This window comes from Salmo salar, chromosome ssa13 (assembly GCF_905237065.1).
Source record: "Salmo salar chromosome ssa13, Ssal_v3.1, whole genome shotgun sequence".
Taxonomy (NCBI): Eukaryota; Metazoa; Chordata; class Actinopteri; order Salmoniformes; family Salmonidae; genus Salmo; species Salmo salar.
The window spans coordinates 112633092-112660192 of NC_059454.1; the positions used below are offsets into that span (position 1 = coordinate 112633092).

The 27101-nt window shown below is 46.0% G+C and overlaps 1 protein-coding gene and 3 long non-coding RNA genes across 4 annotated transcripts in view; 2 read left to right on the plus strand and 2 right to left on the minus strand.

Annotated features, from left to right (window-relative positions):
• The first annotated feature begins 252 nt into the window (after window positions 1–252).
• On the plus strand, window positions 253–1021 carry LOC123726153 (uncharacterized). The gene is made up of 2 exons (XR_006758472.1): window positions 253–712; window positions 976–1021. It is a non-coding gene; the product is annotated as an uncharacterized lncRNA (long non-coding RNA).
• Window positions 1022–2297: 1276 nt separating this feature from the next.
• LOC123726122 (uncharacterized) lies at window positions 2298–5454 on the plus strand. Its single transcript, XR_006758449.1, has 2 exons — window positions 2298–2348; window positions 2721–5454. It is a non-coding gene; the product is annotated as an uncharacterized lncRNA (long non-coding RNA).
• A 4586-nt stretch (window positions 5455–10040) lies between these two features.
• On the minus strand, window positions 10041–14658 carry LOC123726123 (uncharacterized). Its single transcript, XR_006758450.1, has 2 exons — window positions 13095–14658; window positions 10041–13064 (listed from the first exon to the last, which is right to left on the minus strand). It is a non-coding gene; the product is annotated as an uncharacterized lncRNA (long non-coding RNA).
• Window positions 14659–17868: 3210 nt separating this feature from the next.
• il11ra (interleukin 11 receptor subunit alpha) overlaps window positions 17869–27101 on the minus strand; it is a 97330-nt gene continuing 88097 nt past the window's right edge. The window contains exons 10-12 of the mRNA XM_014139063.2: window positions 24260–24353; window positions 24007–24086; window positions 17869–18808 (exon numbers count right to left, since the gene is read on the minus strand). Coding sequence (XP_013994538.1) covers window positions 24008–24086; window positions 24260–24353 — 173 coding nt within the window. The 3' untranslated portion in view covers window positions 17869–18808; window position 24007. The remainder of the gene's footprint in view (window positions 18809–24006; window positions 24087–24259; window positions 24354–27101) is intronic.

Here is a 27101-nt window from a genome sequence, read left to right on the forward strand (position 1 = left end):
AGGTCCTAGGGAACAGAGCAGTACATTATGTTGAAGCTGAAGGTCCTAGGGAACAGAGCAGTACGTTATGAAGCTGAAGGTCTTAGGGAACAGAGCAGTACGTTATGAAGCTGAAGGTCCTAGGGAACAGAGCAGTACGTTATGAAGCTGAAGGTCCTAGGGAACAGAGCAGTACGTTATGAAGCTGAAGGTCCTAGGGAACAGAGCAGTACATTATGAAGCTGAAGGTCTTAGGGAACAGAGCAGTACGTTATGAAGCTGAAGGTCTTAGGGAACAGAGCAGTACGTTATGAAGCTGAAGGTCCTAGGGAACAGAGCAGTACGTTATGAAGCTGAAGGTCTTAGGGAACAGAGCAGTACGTTATGAAGCTGAAGGTCCTAGGGAACAGAGCAGTACATTATGAAGCTGAAGGTCCTAGGGAACAGAGCAGTACGTTATGAAGCTGAAGGTCCTAGGGAACAGAGCAGTACATTATGAAGCTGAAGGTCCTAGGGAACAGAGCAGTACATTATGTATGAAGCTGAAGGTCTTAGGGAACAGAGCAGTACGTTATGAAGCTGAAGGTCTTAGGGAACAGAGCAGTACGTTATGAAGCTGAAGGTCCTAGGGAACAGAGCAGTACGTTATGAAGCTGAAGGTCTTAGGGAACAGAGCAGTACGTTATGAAGCTGAAGGTCCTAGGGAACAGAGCAGTACATGATGAAGCTGAAGGTCCTAGGGAACAGAGCAGTACATTATGAAGCTGAAGGTCCTAGGGAACAGAGCAGTACATTATGAAGCTGAAGGTCCTAGGGAACAGAGCAGTACATTATGAAGCTGAAGGTCTTAGGGAACAGAGCAGTACATGATGAAGCTGAAGGTCCTAGGGAACAGAGCAGTACGTTATGAAGCTGAAGGTCCTAGGGAACAGAGCAGTACATTATGAAGCTGAAGGTCCTAGGGAACAGAGCAGTACATTATGTATGAAGCTGAAGGTCTTAGGGAACAGAGCAGTACATTATGAAGCTGAAGGTCCTAGGGAACAGAGCAGTACGTTATGAAGCTGAAGGTCCCAGGGAACAGAGCAGTACGTTATGAAGCTGAAGGTCTTAGGGAACAGAGCAGTACGTTATGAAGCTGAAGGTCCTAGGGAACAGAGCAGTACGTTATGAAGCTGAAGGTCCTAGGGAACAGAGCAGTACATTATGAAGCTGAAGGTCCTAGGGAACAGAGCAGTACATTATGAAGCTGAAGGTCGTAGGGAACAGAGCAGTACGTTATGAAGCTGAAGGTCCTAGGGAACAGAGCAGTACGTTATGAAGCTGAAGGTCCTAGGGAACAGAGCAGTACATTATGAAGCTGAAGGTCCTAGGGAACAGAGCAGTACGTTATGAAGCTGAAGGTCGTAGGGAACAGAGCAGTACATTATGAAGCTGAAGGTCCTAGGGAACAGAGCAGTACATTATGAAGCTGAAGGTCCTAGGGAACAGAGCAGTACGTTATGAAGCTGAAGGTCGTAGGGAACAGAGCAGTACGTTATGAAGCTGAAGGTCCTAGGGAACAGAGCAGTACGTTATGAAGCTGAAGGTCCTAGGGAACAGAGCAGTACGTTATGAAGCTGAAGGTCCTAGGGAACAGAGCAGTACGTTATGAAGCTGAAGGTCCTAGGGAACAGAGCAGTACGTTATGAAGCTGAAGGTCTTAGGGAACAGAGCAGTACATGATGAAGCTGAAGGTCCTAGGGAACAGAGCAGTACATTATGAAGCTGAAGGTCCTAGGGAACAGAGCAGTACATTATGAAGCTGAAGGTCGTAGGGAACAGAGCAGTACATTATGAAGCTGAAGGTCCTAGGGAACAGAGCAGTACGTTATGAAGCTGAAGGTCCTAGGGAACAGAGCAGTACATTATGAAGCTGAAGGTCTTAGGGAACAGAGCAGTACATTATGAAGCTGAAGGTCCTAGGGAACAGAGCAGTACATTATGAAGCTGAAGGTCCTAGGGAACAGAGCAGTACGTTATGAAGCTGAAGGTCCTAGGGAACAGAGCAGTACATTATGAAGCTGAAGGTCCTAGGGAACAGAGCAGTACATTATGTATGAAGCTGAAGGTCCTAGGGAACAGAGCAGTACATTATGAAGCTGAAGGTCTTAGGGAACAGAGCAGTACATTATGAAGCTGAAGGTCCTAGGGAACAGAGCAGTACATTATGAAGCTGAAGGTCCTAGGGAACAGAGCAGTACATTATGAAGCTGAAGGTCCCAGGGAACAGAGCAGTACATTATGAAGCTGAAGGTCCCAGGGAACAGAGCAGTACGTTATGAAGCTGAAGGTCGTAGGGAACAGAGCAGTACATTATGAAGCTGAAGGTCCTAGGGAACAGAGCAGTACATTATGAAGCTGAAGGTCCTAGGGAACAGAGCAGTACATTATGAAGCTGAAGGTCCTAGGGAACAGAGCAGTACATTATGAAGCTGAAGGTCCTAGGGAACAGAGCAGTACATTATGAAGCTGAAGGTCCTAGGGAACAGAGCAGTACATGTATGAAGCTGAAGGTCCTAGGGAACAGAGCAGTACATGTATGAAGCTGAAGGTCGTAGGGAACAGAGCAGTACATGTATGAAGCTGAAGGTCGTAGGGAACAGAGCAGTACATTATGAAGCTGAAGGTCCTAGGGAACAGAGCAGTACGTTATGAAGCTGAAGGTCCTAGGGAACAGAGCAGTATGTATGAAGCTGAAGGTCGTAGGGAACAGAGCAGTATGTATGAAGCTGAAGGTCGTAGGGAACAGAGCAGTATGTATGAAGCTGAAGGTCGTAGGGAACAGAGCAGTACATGATGAAGCTGAAGGTCCTAGGGAACAGAGCAGTACGTTATGAAGCTGAAGGTCCTAGGGAACAGAGCAGTACATTATGAAGCTGAAGGTCCTAGGGAACAGAGCAGTACATTATGAAGCTGAAGGTCCTAGGGAACAGAGCAGTACGTTATGAAGCTGAAGGTCCTAGGGAACAGAGCAGTACATTATGAAGCTGAAGGTCCTAGGGAACAGAGCAGTACATTATGAAGCTGAAGGTCCTAGGGAACAGAGCAGTACGTTATGAAGCTGAAGGTCTTAGGGAACAGAGCAGTACATTATGAAGCTGAAGGTCCTAGGGAACAGAGCAGTACATGATGAAGCTGAAGGTCGTAGGGAACAGAGCAGTACATTATGAAGCTGAAGGTCGTAGGGAACAGAGCAGTACATTATGAAGCTGAAGGTCGTAGGGAACAGAGCAGTATGTATGAAGCTGAAGGTCGTAGGGAACAGAGCAGTATGTATGAAGCTGAAGGTCGTAGGGAACAGAGCAGTACATTCTTCCATGCGTTTGTTATTGGTGGAGCCTCCATTTGCTGCCTGATATGTGTAGTTCACGTTAGGTTACGATGTCATGTTTTAACATGTTTTTAGGAAAGACCGAGGCTTGCTAAGGTTTCTGTGTTAAGATATGTTTTTATCTATATAATCGAAACAAGATGACATTTTGGAGAAACGCTATTTAAACATTCCTTTTAATATGTTTCTAATTTGTGATCATAATATTTGAGTTGTATTAGTCGGTGTTCTCCTAGTCTTGGCGTTCTGATGAGAGAGGTTGAACAGCTGTGGGTATATTCAGTAGGTACTGAACGGAATAAAACAGATTTAAAACAGACCCGGGATTTAACCTGAACTTGTCTAAAAAGAAACGCTTTTTTTTTTTATTTTTTTTTTGCAAAACTTGTTCCTTTGCAAAATGTTTCGCTAAATTGTGCACTACTGAATAAATATACTGTGGCTGCAGTTTGACCCCCCCGGCCTGCAGAGGGCATCGATGAGTCAATTTATTATACAGTATTATGTTTAATCATATGTCCATTCTCATTATGCATCAACAGGATTATTGCTGCTGTCTTTTATTCACAGTGTGTACTGAATGAAATATCATCGTTCACATGTATTTATTTCAGCATTTGATTTGTTTTGAATATTATTTATTGAATTCAAATTTTAAATGTTAAGTACACTACACTGACGATAAAGTATGTGGACACCTGCTCGTCACAACATCTCGTTCCAAAATCATGGGCATTAATATGGAGTTGGTCCCCCCCTTTGCTGCTATAACAGCCTCCACTCTTCTGGGAAGGCTTTCCACTAGATGTTGGAACATTGCTGCTATAACATCCTCCATTCTTCTGGGAAGGCTTTCCACTAGATGTTGGAACATTGCTGCTATAACATCCTCCATTCTTCTGGGAAGGCTTTCCACTAGATGTTGGAACATTGCTGCGGGGACGTGGTTCCATTCAGCCTCGAGAGCGTTAGTGAGGTTGGGCCCTGATGATGGGCGTTGAGGTCGGGCTCTGATGTTGAGAGATTAGGCCTGGCTCGCAGTCGGCGTTCCAAATCATCCCAAAGGTGTTCGATGGGGTTGAGGTCAGGCCTCTGCAGGCCAGTCAAGTTCTTCCACACCGATCTCGACAAACCATTTCTTTATGGAACTCGCTTTGTGCACGGTGGCATTTGTCATATTGAAACAGGAAAGGGCCTTCCCCAAACTGTTGCCAACATTTTGCAAGCACAGAATCGTCTAGAATATCATTGTATGCTGTAGTGTTAACTTTTCCTTCACTGGAACTGAGGGGCCCAAACCATGAAAAACAGCCCCAGACCAGTATTCCTCCTCCACCAAACCTTACAGCTACGTTGGGGCAGGTAACGTTCTCCTGGCATCCGCCAAACCCAGATTCGTCCGTCGGACTGCCAGATGGTGAAGCGTGACTCATCACTCCAGAGAACGCGTTTCCACTGCTCAAAAGTCGGCGGACTTTACACCACTGCGGCCGACGCTTGGCATTGCGCCTGGTGATCTTAGGCTTGTGTGCGGCTGCTCGGCCGCGGAAACCCATTTCATGAAGCTCTGGATGAACAGTTCTAGACATGACGTTGCTTCCAGAGGCAGTTTGGAACTCTGAATGTTGCAACCCGAGGACAGACGATTCTTACGCGCTTCAGCACTCGGCAGTCCCGTTCTGTGAGCTTGTGTGGCCTACCACTTCACAGCTGAGCCGTTGTTGCTCCTAGACGTTTCCACTTCACAAAAACAGCACTTACTAGTTGACCGGGGGCAGCTCTAGCAGGGCAGAAATTTGACGAACTGAATTGTTGGAAAGGTGGCATCCTATGACGGTGCGCTACTGCCCAAATGTTTGTCTATGGAGATTGCATGGCTGTGTGCTCAATTATTATAATTTTTTTAAATACAGTTCTGAACGGGTGTGGCTGATATGGCCAAATCCACTAATTTAAAAGGGTGTCCACATACTTTTGTGTATATAAAGTGTATATCTTATTTTGATATTGGTACCTTTGTGTTGTAAATACTGGGTGGATTCAAAGTTGTTCTTTTTTTCCAAAATAAATGTGTGCCCTGGACCACTCGGTATGCTCCGTAATGTGTCTGTGTGGTGGACTTTTTAAGCTGTTTATGGGCGTGACTGGGCGTCGCTCTAGATACACTGGAATAATGCATTTCAGGAGGAATCAGTCTGCCGCTCAGAGCAAGATGCAACAGTTAGGAGTCTTCCTCCTCATAACAACATTACCCAATCAGTTATCGTTACAACAGACCATGACCAATCAGTTATCGTTACAACAGACCATGACCAATCAGTTATCGTTATAACAGACCAATCAGTTATCGTTATAACAGACCATGACCAATCAGTTATCGTTATAACAGACCAATCAGTTATCGTTATAACAGACCATGACCAATCAGTTATCGTTATAACAGACCATGACCAATCAGTTATCATTATAACAGACCATGACCAATCAGTTATCGTTATAACAGACCAATCAGTTATCGTTATAACAGACCATGACCAATCAGTTATCGTTATAACAGACCAATCAGTTATCGTTATAACAGACCATGACCAATCAGTTATCGTTATAACAGACCATGACCAATCAGTTATCGTTATAACAGACCATGACCAATCAGTTATCGTTATAACAGACCAATCAGTTATCGTTATAACAGACCATGACCAATCAGTTATCGTTATAACAGACCATGACCAATCAGTTATCGTTATAACAGACCATGACCAATCAGTTATCGTTATAACAGACCATGACCAATCAGTTATCGTTATAACAGACCATGACCAATCAATATGAATGCATCTGATTTAAAAACAAATATTTTCTTCAGGAAAGGCAGGAATTCTGTCTACCGGTGACAGAATGTTGATTTAAATCTTGAATAGGTATTTTTACAAATAGACGTTATGAACCTTTAGTCTTCAGTCTGTCTCATCTGAAATGGCTCTCCATTGACCAGGGTTGGGTAGGAACAGAATCCTATTACTGCCACAAACAGCTTCTTCTGAGATGGCCTTCTCTATTTAACTGCAGTCACTGACCCTCCTTAAGGCTAAGTGCCCTGCTTACAGGAAACAGGAAATGCTGCCCGGCTCGGACAGGAAGGACAGTGTCCTTTGTCCAGGACAGGGACTGGTGCCAAGACAGCCAGAGGCAAAGTGGAACAACCTCACACAGAGGGAAGTGTTATGGGATTCTGTCAGGGAGAGGAGGGTTATGGGACTCTGTCAGGGAGAGGAGGGTTATGGGACTGTCAGGGAGAGGAGGGTTATGGGACTGTCAGGGAGAGGAGGGTTATGGGACTCGTCAGGGAGAGGAGGTTGTCAGGGAGAGGAGGGTTATGGGACTCTGTCAGGGAGAGGAGGGTTATGGGACTGTCAGGGAGAGGAGGGTTATGGGACTCTGTCAGGGAGAGGAGGGTTATGGGACTGTCAGGGAGAGGAGGGTTATGGGACTCTGTCAGGGAGAGGAGGGTTATGGGACTGTCAGGGAGAGGAGGGTTATGGGACTGTCAGGGAGAGGAGGGTTATGGGACTGTCAGGGAGAGGAGGGTTATGGGACTGTCAGGGAGAGGAGGGTTATGGGACTGTCAGGGAGAGGAGGGTTATGGGACTGTCAGGGAGAGGAGGGTTATGGGAATGTCAGGGAGAGGAGGGTTATGGGACTGTCAGGGAGAGGAGGGTTATGGGACTGTCAGGGAGAGGAGGGTTATGGGACTCTGTTAGGGAGAGGAGGGTTATGGGACTGTCAGGGAGAGGAGGGTTATGGGACTGTCAGGGAGAGGAGAGTTATGGGACTGTCAGGGAGAGGAGGGTTATGGGATTCTGTCAGGGAGAGGAGGGTTATGGGACTGTCAGGGAGAGGAGGGTTATGGGACTCTGTCAGGGAGAGGAGGGTTATGGGACTGTCAGGGAGAGGAGGGTTTTGGGACTGTCAGGGAGAGGAGGGTTATGGGACTGTTAGGGAGAGGAGGGTTATGGGACTGTCAGGGAGAGGAGGGTTATGGGACTGTCAGGGAGAGGAGGGTTATGGGACTGTCAGGGAGAGGAGGGTTATGGGACTGTCAGGGAGAGGAGGGTTATGGGACTGTCAGGGAGAGGAGGGTTATGGGACTGTCAGGGAGAGGAGGGTTATGGGACTCTGTCAGGGAGAGGAGGGTTATGGGACTCTGTCAGGGAGAGGAGGGTTATGGGACTGTCAGGGAGAGGAGGAGTATGGGACTTTGTTAGGGAGAAGAGGGTTATAGCTCACAGTCGGCGTTAGAATTTATCCCAAAGGTGTTCGATGGTGTCGAGGTCAGGGCTATGTGCAGTTCATTCAAGTTCTTCCACACCAATCTCGACAAACCATTTCTGTATAGACCTCGTTTTGTGCACGGTGACATTGACATGCTGAAACAGGAAAGGGCCTTCCCCAAACTGTTGCCAAAAAGTTGTAAGCAGAGAATCGTTGCAAGCACCTTCCTGTCCGAGCGGGGCAGCATTTCCTGTTTCCTGTAAGCAGGGCACTTAGCCTTAAGGAGGGTCAGTGACTGCAGTTAAATAGAGAAGGCCATCTCAGAAGAAGCTGTTTGTGGCAGTAATAGGATTCTGTTCCTACCCAACCCTGGTCAATGGAGAGCCATTTCAGATGAGACAGACTGAAGACTAAAGGTTCATAACGTCTATTTGTAAAAATACCTATTCAAGATTTAAATCAACATTCTGTCACCGGTAGACAGAATTCCTGCCTTTCCTGAAGAAAATATATTAATCAGACACATTCATATTGATTGGTCATGTTCTGTCAGGGAGAGGAGGGTTATGGGACTGTCAGGGAGAGGAGGGTTATGGGACTGTCAGGGAGAGGAGGGTTATGGGACTGTCAGGGAGAGGAGGGTTATGGGACTCTGTCAGGGAGAGGAGGGTTATGGGACTCTGTCAGGGAGAGGAGGGTTATGGGACTGTCAGGGAGAGGAGGGTTATGGGACTGTCAGGGAGAGGAGGGTTATGGGACTGTCAGGGAGAGGAGGGTTATGGGACTGTCAGGGAGAGGAGGGTTATGGGACTGTCAGGGAGAGGAGGGTTATGGGACTGTCAGGGAGAGGAGGGTTATGGGATCTGTCAGGGAGAGGAGGGTTATGGGACTCTGTCAGGGAGAGGAGGGTTATGGGACTCTGTCAGGGAGAGGAGGGTTATGGGACTGTCAGGGAGAGGAGGGTTATGGGACTGTCAGGGAGAGGAGGGTTATGGGACTCTGTCAGGGAGAGGATGGTTATGGGACTCTGTCAGGGAGAGGAGGGTTATGGGACTGTCAGGGAGAGGAGGGTTATGGGACTGTCAGGGAGAGGAGGGTTATGGGACTCTGTCAGGGAGATGAGCGTTATGGGACTCTGTCAGGGAGAGGAGGGTTATGGGACTGTCAGGGAGAGGAGGGGTATGGGACTGTCAGGGAGAGGAGGGTTATGGGACTGTCAGGGAGAGGAGGGTTATGGGACTCTGTCAGGGAGAGGAGGGTTATGGGACTGTCAGGGAGAGGAGGGGTTATGGGACTGTCAGGGAGAGGAGGGTTATGGGACTCTGTCAGGGAGAGGAGGGTTATGGGACTGTCAGGGAGAGGAGGGTTATGGGACTGTCAGGGAGAGGAGGGGTTATGGGACTGTCAGGGAGAGGAGGGTTATGGGACTCTGTCAGGGAGAGGAGGGTTATGGGACTGTCAGGGAGAGGAGGGTTATGGGACTCTGTCAGGGAGAGGAGGGTTATGGGACTTTGACAGGACAGTCAGTTTTAGGGGCCAAGTGGAATAACCCCAACACAGCTATGTTGAGGAGAGCAGGGTCGTGTTGTTATGGGATTACTAAAATAACATAATTAATTTGTCTCAACGACAACACATTGTACCCAGTTGAAGTGACATAACTTCCTGGGTTGAGAAATGTCCTTTTGTCATTTAGGGGATCAGGAGGGTTGGTTAAGGCTGACCACAGGATGGAAGGACCACTAGGAGCAATATAAACAAGTCTATTGTTCAAATCTATACCAAATATGCTTCATTCATGTTATCTATGGTAATGTGGTTATAATTGTTCTTAATTGATGTTATCTATGATAATGTGGTTATAAATATGCTTTTTTTTTTATTTAACTAGGCAAGTCAGTTAAGAACAAATTCTTATTTACAATGACGGCCTCCCCCGGCCAAACACGGATGACGCTGGGGCCAATTGTGCGCCGCCTTATGGGACTCCCAATCACGGCCAGATGTGATGCAGCCTGGATTCAAACCAGGGTCTGTAGTGACACCTCTTGTACTGAGATGCAGTGCCTTAGACCACTGCACCACTCGGGAGTCCTTAATTGATGTTATCTATGGTAATGTAGTTATAAGTCCTTAATTGATGTTATCTATGGTAATGTAGTTATAAGTCCTTAATTGATGTTATCTATGGTAATGTAGTTATAAGTCCTTAATTGATGTTATCTATGGTAATGTAGTTATAAGTCCTTAATTGATGTTATCTATGGTAATGTAGTTATAAATGGGGGCATAAACAGGAAATCAAGGACTCCTCCAACCAGCGTTTCTGGAAACCCCTGGGAAGTTTTGGGAAAGTTCCCATAATTTTCCAACCTTCTAGTAGTAATCTATAGAATAGTAAAGAGCAAGCATGTGATAAAATAATAATCTTTATTTCACAGAAGTACAAACGTATAAAGTAAGAAAAACAGCTTATATTGTCGTAAACCAAAGCAGAGAAATACACTATGTACATCTATAATGGACGTGCTGACGTTCATATCTTTAACTCTGGTCCAGGGCGACGCTGAGAACATTACCAAACCACACCCTGGACCAGAGCTATTTTTCTCTATATAAAACCACCAGCGTTAGCCCCTCCCTTCCACACTGCTCAGCAGTACTCGACATGGACTGAAATAGGTGTCGTTACTGTTTATATTCAGGTGCAGGAGCTCCACAATACATTTGAGTTGATATTCTATAAGAGGAACGGGAGCTGAAGCCGTAGAACATTTGAGGTGCTGGTACTCAGCTCCAGCCCAAGTCGAGGACTGCTGCTCAGCCAACAGTTATGCGCATCAAGAAATAAAGAAAATACGATACACTAATACATTGTTAACAGAAAAGATACAGACAAACATATATAGCCTGGTCCAAGACATATACAGTACCGGTCAAAAGTTTTAGAAAACCTACTCATTCAAGGGTTTTTCTTTTCATTTGACTATTTTCTACATTGTAGAATAATAGTGAAGAGACATCAAAACTGAAATAGTGAAGACATCAACACTGAAATAACACTCCAATGAATTTATCCTTTGCTGCAGAGGTAACTCTGGGTCTTCCTTTCCTGTGGCGGTCCTCATGAGAGTCAGTTTCATCATAGAGCTTGATGTTTTTTTGCGACTGCACTTGAAGAAACTTTCAAAGTTCTTGACATTTTTCGTATTGACTGACCTTTATGTCTTAAAGTAATGATGGACTGTCACTTCTCTTATTTGAGCTGTTCTTGCCATAATATGGACTTGGTCTTTTACCAAACAGGCTTCTTCTGTACACCACCCCTACCTTGTCACGACACAACTGATTGGCTCAAACGCATTAAGGAAAAAAATTCCACAAATTAACTTTCAACAAGGCACACCTGTTAATTGAAATGCATTCCAGGTGACTACCTCATGAAGCTGGTTGAGAGAATGACAAGAGTGTGCAAAACTGTCATCAAGGCAAAGGATGGCTACTTTGAAGAATCTGAAATATAAAATATATTTTCATTTGTTTAAACACTTTTTTAGTTACTACGTGATTCCATATGTGTTATTTCATAGTGTTGATGTCTTCACTATTATTCTACAATGTAGAAAATAGTCAAAATAAAGAAAAACCCTTGAATGAGTCCAAACTTTTGACTGGTACTGTATGTACATTTTCATTTGATACATTTTAGAATAAGGTTGTAACGTAACAAAATGTTGAAAAAGTCGAGGGGTCTGAAGATTTTCCGAAGGCACTGTATATAGCCTGGGTGCCAACTCCAATGTTATTTTCAAGCCAAAAGGCAATTCCATAAGAAGTTGTCAAGAGCCTGGCACACAGGCCAGGGTATATCAAGAGCCAGGCCAGGGTATATCAAGAGCCAGGCCAGGGTATATCAAGAGCCAGGCCAGGGTATATCAAGAGCCAGGCCAGGGTATATCAAGAGCCAGGCCAGGGTATATCAAGAGCCAGGCCAGGGTATATCAAGAGCCAGGCCAGGGTATATCAAGAGCCAGGCCAGGGTATGTGTATTATTATATTGCCCTGACATGGACTTTGTTGGAACGTTGATACTAGAAACAGACAATAGAACGATGCAGAATTCGATTGCATTTTCTTTACCATTCAATTATTACATTGTAATTCTGCGTTGTTTTGGAAAAGGGCTCGTCAGTAAGCATTTCACAGTAACGTCTACATCTGTTGTACATGGCACGTGACAAATACACTTTGATTTGATACCATTTTTTTCCCAATAAATGGTTTGTCTTTACCAATACTAGAAGGGCTTCAAACAAACAAGCATGTTGTGTTGAGACAGTGTCCCGTGATAAGTTGTCCTGTTCTCACGACTAAGACGATTGCTTTAACATATACCCAGTGCTTGAGATGGATTGAAATAGGTGTCGGTACTCATTTTGGTTGCCAGTACTGCTTATATTTAGGTGCAGGAGTTCCACAATACTTTTGAGATAATATTCAATAACAGGAACAGGAGTTCAAGCAGTTGAACATTTCAGGTGCCTGTACTCGGCTCCTGTGAGCTCCTGCCCAAGTCCTGCATATACCTTAGAGCAAGGGGGGAGGGGGGCAAAGTACGGCCCGCGGGGCAGTTCAATCTGGCCCACGAGACAAAAAGAAAAATAATTTAGCCCTTTCTTGTCCCATCGCTGCAACTCCCTTAAGGACTCGGGAGAGGCGAAGGTCGAAACACGACCCAGCATCCTCCGAAACACAACCCAGCCAAGCCGCACTGCTTCTTGACACAATGCCCGCTTAACCCGGAAACCAGCTGCACCAATGTGTCGGAGGAAACACCGTACACCTGGCGACCGTGTCAGCGTGCATGCGCCCGGCCTGCCACAGGAGTCACTAGAGCGCGATGGGACAAGGAAATCTTGGCCTGCCAAACCCTCTCCTAACCCGGACGACAATGGGCCAATTATGCGCCGCCTCATGGGTGTTTTAGTCACGGCCAACTATGACACGGCCCGGGATCGAACCCGGGTCTGTAATGACGCTTCTAGCACTGCGATGCAGTACCTTAGACCGCTGCGCCACTCGGGAGGCCCCCGCAAATTGATTATAACAAACAATTGGTCCCCCAAAAAATGCATCCCTCCGTTGAATTTCAAAATCCCGATGTGGCCCTCGAGCCAAAACTGAAAATCATGTCTAAAGTCTCCCTCCTTTTGAAGATGAGGCAGTGATGATACCACAGCTACAGAAGAATCTGTCAGCCTATTTCTGGTAAGATGTTAAGAGCATTGTGTTGAAACAGACTTGAAGCTTCTCTTCAAACAAACGATCGACTTCTTTTACCTTTTATAGATAATGACATTATCCAACCAGACTGTACACCACCCCACCCACAGGACCATGTGGACAACACCAGTAGACTACCCCACATCACAACAACCTTAACCCTATCTCTAACCATCACAACAACCTTAACCCTATCTCTAACCATCACAACAACCCTAACCCTATCTCTAACCATCACAACAACCCTAACCCTATCTCTAACCATCACAACAACCCTAACCCTATCTCTAACCATCACAACAACCCTAACCCTATCTCTAACCATCACAACAACCTTAACCCTATCTCTAACCATCACAACAACCCTAACCCTATCTCTAACCATCACAACAACCCTAACCCTATCTCTAACCATCACAACAACCCTAACCCTATCTCTAACCATCACAACAAGCCTAACCCTATCTCTAACCATCACAACAACCCTAACCCTATCTCTAACCATCACAACAACCCTAACCCTATCTCTAACCATCACAACAACCCTAACCCTATCTCTAACCATCACAACAACCCTAACCCTATCTCTAACCATCACAACAACCCTAACCCTATCTCTAACCATCACAACAACCCTAACCCTATCTCTAACCATCACAACAACCCTAACCCTATCTCTAACCATCACAACAACCCTAACCCTATCTCTAACCATCACAACAACCCTAACCCTATCTCTAACCATCACAACAACCCTAACCCTATCTCTAACCATCACAACAACTCTAACCATCACAACAACCATAACTCTCTTCAACCTGGTCCCTACAGTACTGTCAGGTAAAAACACCACTGTCAATCACGTGTCCGACCATCACATCTCAGTGTGTGACGGTCGGAGAGAGAGAACATTTAATCAGACAGCCACGCAGAGAGATGTGATCAATACTGCTCTGGTGGAGGAGACGATATGGCTGTCGTCAGTGTCTATTGAATGTCTTCACTGAGCATCTCAGTGTAAAAGAACATCTCAGGTGACTGTCAGACAAATCAAAGAGTCTCAATACTACTACAGTCTGATGGGATATCTTGTGTATAATTTGTACTGACTGTACTTGAAGTGTGGCAGCTGTAGGATTCAGTATGTTCTGAATGGTGACAGCTGTAGGATTCAGTATGTTATGGAAACTGAATGGTGACAACTGTAGGATTCAGTATGTTATGGAAACTGAATGGTGCCAGCTGTAGGATTCAGTATGTTCTGAATGGTGACAGCTGTAGGATTCAGTATGTTCTGAATGGTGACAGCTGTAGGATTCAGTATGTTCTGAATGGTGACAGCTGTAGGATTCAGTATGTTCTGAATGGTGACAGCTGTAGGATTCAGTATGTTCTGAATGGTGACAGCTGTAGGATTCAGTATGTTATGGAAACTGAATGGTGACAGCTGTAGGATTCAGTATGTTATGGAAACGGAAGGGTGACAGCTGTAGGATTCAGTATGTTATGGAAACGGAATGGTGACAGCTGTAGGATTCAGTATGTTCTGAATGGTGACAGCTGTAGGATTCAGTATGTTCTGAATGGTGACAGCTGTAGGATTCAGTATGTTCTGAATGGTGACAGCTGTAGGATTCAGTATGTTATGGAAACGGAAGGGTGACAGCTGTAGGATTCAGTATGTTCTGAATGGTGACAGCTGTAGGATTCAGTATGTTCTGAATGGTGACAGCTGTAGGATTCAGTATGTTATGAATGGTGACAGCTGTAGGATTCAGTATGTTATGGAAACGGAATGGTGCCAGCTGTAGGATTCAGTATGTTCTGAATGGTGACAGCTGTAGGATTCAGTATGTTCTGAATGGTGACAGCTGTAGGATTCAGTATGTTCTGAATGGTGACAGCTGTAGGATTCAGTATGTTCTGAATGGTGACAGCTGTAGGATTCAGTATGTTATGGAAACGGAAGGGTGACAGCTGTAGGATTCAGTATGTTATGGAAACGGTGGACTACCTCTAAAGGACATCTATTGGGGGTGATTCATGACTCATGTAAAAGTTGCCATTTTCTATACGCGTAGCAAGGCTTTGGCACAGATAACACAATGTATTGTTAGAGGTAGGACAAACATCTATCACAAACACATCTTTAAGTCTGAAGTTCAATTCGACTGGATTTGAAATATTATTATTATTAAATCAGGGTTTGAATTTTAAAAATCATACATTGCATAAATTCACTTTGATTATCAATGAGACAATCACTTTCCGTCGATCATTATCACAGAAAACATGAGCACATAAAATATGATGAATTACTATGAATCATGACGACAACATGATTGTGTGTTGAAAAGGATATGTTTCCCACATGGCACCCTAATCTCTATTAGTGTACACTACTGTTGACCAGAGCTCCATGGACCTAGTCAAAACTGGCACCCTAATCTCTATTAGTGTACACTACTGTTGACCAGAGCTCCATGGACCTAGTCAAAACTAGAGCACTACGGGAACAGGATGCCACTTGGGACGAACATAATACAGACTGGGAAATATATACATCCTGTATTTTAGCTTCATATCATTGACTGGGGAATGGTACATAGATAACAGTTTTAGTTAAAGATAAAAAAAAATACAAAAAATGACATAATATATAGGAACAATTTCATTCTGTTGGTTAATATAGAGTATAACATACACCAAGCTTCGATCCATGCATAGGTAATAGCTTGAGAGAACATTACAGTTGTGAAATCATCTCGGAAAGGCACCTTGTGTTTCCCATGACTACACAGCGATGTAGAGAACCAACACATAACATCACTGTCATTTAGAGCAGAGCAGTGCTGGGACATGGGACGGACGAGAACTGATGTCCTGCCTGTTCTATCTGAAGTGTTTAATACCTCTCATAACGGGTGATGATGATGAAGATAGCATTATTATTAGTCTGTCTTGGCCATGGGGGGGGACGGTCAGTCATGTAACTGTAAAGGTTTATAGCGCTGGGACTCTGTAGATTATAGCGCTGGGACTCTGTAGATGTCTTGGCCATGGGGGGGGGGTGGGGGGGGTTCATGTAACTGTAAAGGTTTATAGCGCTGGGACTCTGTAGATGTCTTGGCCATGGGGGGGGGGGCATGTAACTGTAAAGGTTTATAGCGCTGGGACTCTGTAGATGTCTTGGCCATGGGGGGGCATGTAACTGTAAAGGTTTATAGCGCTGGGACTCTGTAGATTATAGCGCTGGGACTCTGTAGATGTCTTGGCCATGGGGGGGTTCATGTAACTGTAAAGGTTTATAGCGCTGGGACTCTGTAGATGTCTTGGCCATGGGGGGGGGGCATGTAACTGTAAAGGTTTATAGCGCTGGGACTCTGTAGATGTCTTGGCCATGGGGGGGGCATGTAACTGTAAAGGTTTATAGCGCTGGGACTCTGTAGATGTCTTGGCCATGGGGGGGCATGTAACTGTAAAGGTTTATAGCGCTGGGACTCTGTAGATGTCTTGGCCATGGGGGGGGCATGTAACTGTAAAGGTTTATAGCGCTGGGACTCTGTAGATGTCTTGGCCATGGGGGGGGGCATGTAACTGTAAAGGTTTATAGCGCTGGGACTCTGTAGATGTCTTGGCCATGGGGGGGGGCATGTAACTGTAAAGGTTTATAGCGCTGGGACTCTGTAGATGTCTTGGCCATGGGGGGGGGGGGCATGTAACTGTAAAGGTTTATAGCGCTGGGACTCTGTAGTTTATAGCGCTGGGACTCTGTAGATCCTCTACACCTCCAGACCATGGGAGAAAGGCACACAGACAGATAGTGGTAGTCTGGTCTAGTCTAGTCCGGTCTAGTGGAGTCTAGTCTAGTCTGGTCTGGTCTGGTCTAGTCTAGTCTGGTCTAGTCTAGTCCGGTCTAGTCTCTAGTGGAGTCTAGTCTAGTCTGGTCTAGTCTAGTCTAGTCTAGTCTGGTCTGGTCTAGTCTAGTCTGGTCTAGTCTAGTGGAGTCTAGTCTGGTGGAGTCTAGTCTGGTCTAGTCCGGTCTAGTCTAGTGGAGTCTACTCTAGTCTGGTGGAGTCTAGTCTAGTCTGGTGGAGTCTAGTCTATTCTGGTGGAGTCTAGTCTAGTGGAGTCTAGTCTAGTCTGGTGGAGTCTAGTCTAGTGGAGTCTAGTCTAGTCTAGTCTGGTGGAGTCTAGTCTAGTCTGGTCTGGTGGAGTCTAGTCTAGTCTGGTCTGGTGGAGTCTAGTCTGGTCTAGTCTGGTGGAGTCTAGTCTAGTCTGGTGGAGTCTAGTCTGGTCTGGTCTGGTGGACTCTAGTCTAGTCTGGTGGAGTCTAGTCTAGTCTGGTGGAGTCTAGTCTGGTGGAGTCTAGTCTGGTGGAGTCTAGTCTGGTCTGGTCTGGTGGACTCTAGTCTAGTCTGGTGGAGTCTAGTCTAGTCTGGTGGAGTCTAGTCTAGTCTAGTCTGGTGGAGTCTAGTCTAGTCTGGTCTGGTGGAGTCTAGTCTGGTCTGGTCTGGTGGAGTCTAGTCTGGTCTAGTCTGGTGGAGTCTAGTCTAGTCTGGTGGAGTCTAGTCTGGTGGAGTCTAGTCTAGTCTGGTCTGGTGGACTCTAGTCTAGTCTGGTGGAGTCTAGTCTAGTCTGGTGGAGTCTAGTCTAGTCTAGTCTGGTGGAGTCTAGTCTAGTCTGGTCTGGTGGAGTCTAGTCTGGTCTGGTCTGGTGGAGTCTAGTCTGGTCTAGTCTGGTGGAGTCTAGTCTAGTCTGGGGGAGTCTAGTCTAGTGGAGTCTAGTCTAGTCTGGTGGAGTCTAGTCTAGTCTGGTGGAGTCTAGTCTAGTCTGGTGGAGTCTAGTCTAGTCTGGTCTGGTGGAGTCTAGTCTGGTGGAGTCTAGTCTAGTCTGGTGGAGTCTAGTCTAGTCTAGTCTGGTGGAGTCTAGTCTAGTCTGGTGGAGTCTAGTCTAGTCTGGTGGAGTCTAGTCTAGTCTGGTCTGGTGGAGTCTAGTCTGGTGGAGTCTAGTCTAGTCAGGTGGAGTCTAGTCAGGTCTGGTCTGGTGGAGTCTAGTCTATTCTAGTCTAGTCTAGTCTAGTCTGGTCTGGTGGATTCTGTAAGTAACCACATTGTTGGCTTGTTACAATACATACATCATGACAGATTTCACGAAAATCTGTTTTGTTAGATCAGATTGTTGAATATGTTCCAGCCTGGTCAATAAAACATCTGTGTTCCATTGACTCCTTTAACGCAGCTATGCAGATATACAGGAAGTTATGACAACATCCAGACACTGCTAGTGATTGGCCAGCATGGATATGGCCGAACTCTGTTCCCTCTTTTTCATCCAATGACCAAATAGCAGCAGCCGTGTTTACAGGGCGTTCCTTCTCCTCTGAATTGCAGTTTCTATTCTGCAGAATGCCAATCTATCTATACCCACTATCATAAACAGTCTACAACACTTTATAATGCCAATCGGTCTATACAATAATGCCCTGTGATGCTTCTTACATTTGAAATGAATGAAGGACCATAAGATTACCAGGTACACAGAAAGGAATACTATGTGAAAGGTAGAGGCCAGAACCTACACCTTGTTCGGCCAGTGAAGCTCAGGGGAGGCGACCAGGTATGTTGTTAGTTGGTGCCACATACTGTACAGTACATAGTGTTGAACCTCGTAGCCAATCAGATGATGTTAAACTCCAGTGGGAGGAGTCAGTCATTCGTTTCAACATGTCGGTTCGTTGGCAGGCGGCGATCAGGCCCGGCACACGCTCCAGATGGCTTGCGGGTAAGCATGGTGGATTGTGGGTAGTGTTTTGTGGATGCTGCACCCATCTGTTGGGGGTGTGGCCTGGTGGAGACAAGGGGCCCTATAAGGGCTGAGAGGAGGGGCCAACCTAGGCTGAGAAGAGGAGGGAGGAGGAGAGGAGGTTAGACAGGAGAAGAGAAGGGATGAGGATAGGAGAGAAGAAAGGAGAGAAGGGGGAAGGAAGCTGGCAGACAGACAGACAGACAGACAGACAGACAGACAGACAGACAGACAGACAGACAGACCCTGCTGATGTATATATGTTTACACCATTTAAGGCAAGGTACTGTTCTTTTTCATACAAGGCTACAATAGGAGGCTACAAAACGAGGCTACAATACGAGGCTACAATACGAAGCTGCAAAACGAGGCTACAAAACGAGGCTGCAAAACGAGGATGCAAAACAAGGCTACAATACGAGGCTACAATACGAGGCTACAATACGAGGCTACAAAACGAGACTGCAAAACGAGGCTACAAAACAAGGATGCAAAACGAGGCTACAAAACAAGGCTACAATACGAGGCTACAATACGAGGCTACAATACGAGGCTACAATATGAGGCTACAATATGAGGCTACTATACGAGGTTACAATACAAGGCTACAATACAAGGCTACAGTATGGGGCTACAATACGAAGCTACTATACAAGGCTACTTACTATACAAGACTACAATACGAGGCTACAATACGAGGCTACAATACGAAGCTACTATACAAGGCTACTTACTATACAAGACTACAATACGAGGCTACAATACGAGGCTACAATACGAAGCTACTATACAAGGCTACTTACTATACAAGACTACAATACGAGGCTACAATACGAGGCTACAATACGAGGCTACAAAAGCCATCTTCACACCAACTCATAGAGATCACAAAAGGGTTCAGAAGTACTGTGGATGGATGAGAGTTGGGGTTAGTCAGTCAAATCACATCTTATTTGTCACATGCTTGGTAAAAAACAGGTATAGACTGACAGTGAAATGTTTACTTAACAACACAGAGAGACATAAAATAGAGAAATAATAGAAAAGTTAAACAAGTAATAATAAATACCCAATGAGTAACAATAACGAAAGGGGAACTGTTTTTTACTATAACCCTAACTATAATTTATGTCTGTCTGTCTGTCTGTCTTCTCTATATTCATCACTCGACCTCTGTCATTATGCAGGGCCTGTCTGTCAGAGAAAGGCATTATTACATGGGATTTATGTGTTGTTCCTCTCTTCCCTTCTCTCTCCTCCTCTTCCCTCCTCTCCTCTCTTCCCTTCTCTCTTCTCTCTCCTCTCTTCCCTTCTCTCTCCTCCTCTTCCATTCTCTCTCCTCTCTCCTCTCTTCCCTTCTCTCTCCTCTCTTCCCTTCTCTCTCCTCCTCTTCCCTCCTCTCCTCTCTTCTCTCTCCTCTCTTCCCTTCTCTCTCCTCCCCCTCCCTTCTCTCTCCTCCTCTTCCCTCCTCTCCTCCTCCTCTTCCCTTCTCTCCTCCTCCTCTTCCCTTCTCTCTCCTCCTCTTCCCTTCTCTCCTCCTCCTCTTCCCTCCTCTTCCCTTCTCGCTCCTCCTCTTCCCTCCTCTTCCCTCCTCTTCCCTTCTCTCCTCCTCCTCTTCCCTTCTCTCTCCTCCTCTTCCCTTCTCGCTCCTCCTCTTCCCTCCTCTTCCCTTCTCTCTCCTCTCTTCTCTCCTCTTCTCTCTTCCCTTCGCTCCTCCTGTTCCCTTCTCTCCTCCTCCTCTTCCCTTCTCTCTCCTCCTCTTCCCTTCTCTCCTCCTCCTCTTCCCTTCGCTCCTCCTCCTCTTCCCTTCTCTCTCCTCCTCTTCCCTTCTCTCTCCTCCTCTCCTCCTCCTCTTCCCTTCTCTCTCCTCCTCTTCCCTTCTCTCTCCTCCTCTTCCCTCCTCTTCCCTTCTCTCCTCTCTTCTCTCTCCTCTCTTCCCTTCTCTCTCCTCCTCTTCCCTTCGCTCCTCCTCCTCTTCCCTTCTCTCTCCTCCTCTTCCCTTCTCTCTCCTCCTCTCCTCCTCCTCTTCCCTTCTCTCCTCCTCCTCTTCCCTTCTCTCTCCTCCTCTCCTCCTCCTCTTCCCTTCTCTCTCCTCCTCTTCCCTCCTCTTCCCTTCTCTCTCCTCTCTTCCCTTCTCGCTCCTCCTGTCCCCTTCTCTCCTCTCTTCTCTCTCCTCCTCTCTCCTCCTCTCCTCCTCCTCTTCCCTTCTCTCTCCTCCTCTCTCCTCCTCTTCCCTCCTCTCCTCCTCTTCCCTTCGCTCCTCCTCTTCCCTTCTCTCTTCTTTTCTTTCCTTTATTCTTTTCTTTTCTTCTCTTCTATTTTACCTACTCTCCTTTTCCCTCATCTATATACACGGGGTACCAGTACCGAGTCGATGTGCAGGGGTACGAAGTAATTGAGGTATTGATAGTCCGGGTAGTTATTTGGTTAACTATTCAACTAACTATTTAACAGTCTTATAGCTTGGGGGGTAGAAGCTGTTCAGGGTCCTGTTGGTTCCAGACTTGGTGCATCAGTACCGCTTGCTATGATTTGGGGGGCTGTAATCTTTGATAATTTTTAGTGGCTTCCTTTGACACTGCCTAGTATAGAGGACCTGGATGGCAGGGAGCTTGGCATCAGTGATGTTGCCAGTCAAGATGCTCTCAATGGTGCAGCTGTATAACTTTTTGAGAATCTGAGGGCCCACGTCAAATCTTTTCAGGCTCCTGAGGAGGAAGAGGTGTTGTTGTGCCCTCTTCATGACTGTGTTGGTGTGTGTGAACCGTGATAGATCCTTAGTGATGTGGACATGAAGCTCTCAACTCCACTACAGCCCCGTCGATGTGAATGGCGGCATGCTCTGCCCTCCGTTTCCTATAGTCCACGATCAGCTCCTTTGTCTTGCTGACATTGCCAGGTCTCTGACCTCCTCCCTATAGTCTCATTGTCGTCTGTGATCAGGCCTACAACCGCCGCATCGTCAGCAAACTTAATGATGGTGTTGGAGTCGGTGTGCGGCCACACAGTTGTGGATGAACAGGGAGATTGGAGGGGACTAAACACGCACCCCTGAAGGGCCCCCGTGTTGAAGGTCAGTGTGGCAGATGTGTTGTTGCCTACCATCACCACCTGGGGGCGGCCTGTCAGGAAGTCCAGGATCCAGTTGCAGAGGGAGGTGTTTAGTCCCAGGGTCCTTAGCTTAGTGATGAGCTTTGAGGGCATTATGGTGTTGAACGCTGAGCTGTAGTCAATGAATAGCATTCTCACATAGGTGTTCCTTTTGTCCAGGTGGGAAAGGGCAGTGTGGAGTGCAATAGAGATTGTGTCATCTGTGGATCTGTTGGGGCGGTATGGAAATTGGAGTGGGTCTAGGGTGTTTGGGATGATGGTGTTAATGTGAGCCATTACCAGCCTTTCAAAGCATTTCATGGCTACAGACGTGAGTGCATTTAGGCAGGTTACCTTGGTGTTCTTGGACACAGGGACTATGGTGGTCTGCTTGAAATATGTAGGTATTACAGACTAGGTTAGGGAGAGGTTGAAAATGTCAGTGAAGACACTTGTCAGTTGGTCAGCGCATGCTCGCGGTACACGTCCTGGTAATCCGTCTGGCCCTGCGGCCTTGTGAATGTTAACCTGTTTAAAGGTCTTACTCACATCCGCTACGGTGAGCGTGATCACACAGTCGTCCGGAACAGCTGTTGCTCTCATGTATGGTTCAATGTTCTTTGCCTCGAAGCGAGCATAAAAGGCATTTAGCTCGTCTGGTAGGCTCACATCACTGGGCAGCTTGTGGCTGGGTTTCCCTTTGTAGTCTGTAATAGTTTGCAAGCCCTGCTACATCCGACGAGCATCAGAGCTGATGTAGTAGGATTCAATCTTAGTCCTGTATTGATGCTTTGCCCATTTGATGGTTCGTCGGAGGGCGTAGCAGTATTTATTATAAGTGTCCGGATTAGTGTCCCGCTCCTTGAAAGCGGCAGCTCTAGCCTTTAGCTCAGTGAGGACGTTGCCTGTAATCCATGGCTTCTGGTTGGGATATGTACGTACAGTCACTGTGGGGACGACGTCATTAATGCACATCAGATGAATCCCGTATTCCTGTCTGTGCTTGCGAAACAGTCCTGTAGCTTAGCATCTGTTTCATTGGACCGCTTCGTATTGAACATGTCACTGGTACTTCCTGTTTGAGTTTTTGCTTGTAAGCAGGAACCAGGAGGATAGAGTTATGGTCAGATTTGCCAAATGGAGGGCGAGGGAGAACTTTGTACGCGTCTCTGTGTGTGGATTACAGGTGATCTAGTGGTATGGCTTGATTCAACCATATTACATGGTAAATGTGCAGTGGTTGGTTGAAATTGTGAGCACTCTTTTTAGAGGTTAGAGGTCAGTGATAAGGATTAGAGGTCATGGATAAGGGTTAGAGGTCAGTGATAAGGGTTAGAGGTTAGAGGTCAGTGATAAGGGTTAGAGGTTAGCAGTGATAAGGGTTAGAGGTTAGAGGTCAGTGATAAGGGTTAGAGGTCAGTGATAAGGGTTAGAGGTTAGAGGTCAGTGATAAGGGTTAGAGGTCAGTGATAAGGGTTAGAGGTCAGTGATAAGGGTTAGAGGTCAGTGATAAGGATTAGAGGTCAGTGATAAGGGTTAGAGGTCAGTGATAAGGGTTAGAGGTCAGTGATAAGGGTTAGAGGTTAGAGGTCAGTGATAAGGGTTAGAGGTTAGAGGTCAGTGATAAGGATTAGAGGTCAGTGATAAGGATTAGAGGTCAGTGATAAGGGTTAGAGGTCAGTGATAAGGGTTAGAGGTTAGAGGTCAGTGATAAGGGTTAGAGGTCAGTGATAAGGGTTAGAGGTCAGTGATAAGGGTTAGAGGTCAGTGATAAGGATTAGAGGTTAGAGTTCAGTGATAAGGGTTAGAGGTCAGTGATAAGGATTAGAGGTCAGTGATAAGGGTTAGAGGTTAGAGGTCAGTGATAAGGGTTAGAGGTCAGTGATAAGGGTTAGAGGTCAGTGATAAGGATTAGAGGTCAGTGATAAGGGTTAGAGGTCAGTGATAAGGGTTAGAGGTCAGTGATAAGGGTTAGAGGTCAGTGATAAGGGTTAGAGGTTAGAGGTCAGTGACAAGGGTTAGAGGTCAGTGATAAGGGTTAGAGGTCAGTGACAAGGGTTAGAGGTCAGTGACAAGGGTTAGAGGTTAGAGGTCAGTGACAAGTGTTAGAGGTCAGTGACAAGGGTTAGAGGTTAGAGGTCAGTGATAAGGGTTAGAGGTCAGTGATAAGGGTTAGAGGTTAGAGGTCAAGGCTTGCTCACTTTAGATTGGCATGGACTTCATCTTCACCATTGAGGTCAGTTCCTGTTTTGTCACATTGTCCCGCCTCCGTTGCCTCACCCTATATTGAAAACAAAACAAGATTCATATTTACATGTGAATAAATGTTTAAATTCACTTGCTATAGAAACTGTGTATTACAGTGTGTCTGATTTAGACTAGGATAACAGGTATAAGGATCTTACTATATGAGATAGAGGGCACCAGGACCAGATAAATGGTATATTATCTCACCACATGAGGACCGATAGAGAGGACACCAGGACCAGGATGATGCCAGCAAACAGGGCCAGTAGAATCAACAGACTGCCACCATCTTCCTCTGAGCCTAGAGGAGACAGAAGAGAGAAAACAGTTCTAGATTACATTCTGTTCTCCTGTCCACTGGATCAGACGACACGGCGTACAATGTTCTGTGTTTTTGGATTTGTTTTTATTATTATTATTTGTATATTATTTTCTTAGGCGCCTTGGGTGTGAAGCTTTACAAATTAAATGTATTATCATTACAAATGATTATTAGAACAGTTACAGAACAGTTAGATCTGTTAGGATCTGTAGTAGAACAGTTACAGAACAGTTAGATCTGTTAGGATCTGTAGTAGAACAGTTACAGAACAGTTAGATCTGTTAGGATCTGTAGTAGAACAGTTACAGAACAGTTAGATCTGTTAGGATCTGTAGTAGAACAGTTACAGAACAGTTAGATCTGTTAGGATCTGTAGTAGAACAGTTACAGAACAGTTAGATCTGTTAGGATCTGTAGTAGAACAGTTACAGAACAGTTAGATCTGTTAGGATCTGTAGTAGAACAGTTACAGAACAGTTAGATCTGTTAGGATCTGTAGTAGAACAGTTACAGAACAATTAGATCTGTTAGGATCTGTAGTAGAACAGTTACAGAACAGTTAGATCTGTTAGGATCTGTAGTAGAACAGTTACAGAACAGTTAGATCTGTTAGGATCTGTAGTAGAACAGTTAGATCTGTTAGGATCTGTAGTAGAACAGTTACAGAACAGTTAGATCTGTTAGGATCTGTAGTAGAACAGTTAGATCTGTTAGGATCTGTAGTAGAACAGTTACAGAACAGTTAGATCTGTTTGGATCTGTAGTAGAACAATTAGATCTGTTAGGATCTGTAGTAGAACAGTTACAGAACAGTTAGATCTGTTTGGATCTGTAGTAGAACAGTTACAGAACAGTTAGATCTGTTTGGATCTGTGCTTGAAAAATAACGACTGAAGTACAGTACCAGACAAACGTTTGGACACACCTACTCATACAAAGGTTTTGGAAAAGCATTCCAGGTGAAGCGGGTTGAGAGAACGCCAAAGCTGTCATCAAGGCAAAAGGGTGTTTACTTAGAAGAATCTCAAATGTGAAATATATTTTTATTTGTTTAATACTTTTTTGGTTACTACATGATTCCATATGTGTTATTTCATAGTTTTGATGTCTTCACTGTTATTCTGCAATGTAGAAAATAGTAAAAATAAAGAAAATGAGTAGGTGTGTCCAAACTTTTGACTGGTACTGTATGTAGAGACTGATGTATAGAGAGAGACACCCATATGTGGACTGTGGAAGTTGAACCTTTTATTTTCATAGTTGTGTATTGTTCTGTACAATGTTTGTGTGATGAAATAACATAAAACAACTGTATATCCACAAGATGGAGGACATCTGGCAACAGCAGATAAAAAAACTGGCAGGACAGCAGAGATCTGATACTAAACATTTAATCAAAGCTCTCTCTCTCTCTCTCTCTCTTTCCTTTGCTCTCTCTCCTTTGCTCTCTCTCTTTCTCTCTCCTTTGCTCTCCTCTCGCTCTCTCCTTTGCTCTCCCTCTCTCTCTCCCTCTCTCTCTCCTTCGCTCTCCTCTCGCTCTCTCCTTCGCTCTCCCTCCCTCCCTCCCTCCCTCCCTCCCTCCCTCCCTCCCTCCCTCCTCTTTCATTCTTCCCTACTCTGCCAACTCAGCACTCTTTGCCATGGAAAACAGAAAGAGAATCCAGCAGGTAGAAAGAGGAGCAACGACGTACATCAAGCTGCCCTGGTTCAGACCAGGCTGACTAGTGTCCTGTCCAGGGGGTGTACTGTACATCAAGCTGCCCTGGTGCAGACCAGGCTGACTAGTGTCCTGTCCAGGGGGTGTACTGTACATCAAGCTGCCCTGGTGTAGACCAGGCTGACTAGTGTCCTGTCCAGGGGGTGTACTGTACATCAAGCTGTGCTGGTTCAGACCAGGCTGACTAGTGTCCTGTCCAGGGGGTGTGCTGTACATCAAGCTGTGCTGGTTCAGACCAGGCTGACTAGTGTCCTGTCCAGGGGGTGTACTGTACATCAAGCTGTGCTGGTTCAGACCAGGCTGACTAGTGTCCTGTCCAGGGGTGTACTGTACATCAAGCTGTGCTGGTTCAGACCAGGCTGACTAGTGTCCTGTCCAGGGGGTGTACTGTACATCAAGCTGTGCTGGTTCAGACCAGGCTGACTAGTGTCCTGTCCAGGGGGTGTACTGTACATCAAGCTGCGCTGGTTCAGACCAGGCTGACTAGTGTCCTGTCCAGGGGGTGTACTGTACATCAAGCTGTGCTGGTTCAGACCAGGCTGACTAGTGTCCTGTCCAGGGGGTGTACTGTACATCAAGCTGCCCTGGTGCAGACCAGGCTGACTAGTGTCCTGTCCAGGGGGTGTACTGTACATCAAGCTGCCCTGGTTCAGACCAGGCTGACTAGTGTCCTGTCCAGGGGGTGTACTGTACATCAAGCTGCGCTGGTTCAGACCAGGCTGACTAGTGTCCTGTCCAGGGGGTGTACTGTACATCAAGCTGCCCTGGTGTAGACCAGGCTGACTAGTGTCCTGTCCAGGGGGTGTACTGTACATCAAGCTGCCCTGGTGTAGACCAGGCTGACTAGTGTCCTGTCCAGGGGGTGTACTGTACATCAAGCTGCGCTGGTTCAGACCAGGCTGACTAGTGTCCTGTCCAGGGGGTGTACTGTACATCAAGCTGCGCTGGTTCAGACCAGGCTGACTAGTGTCCTGTCCAGGGGGTGTACTGTACATCAAGCTGCCCTGGCT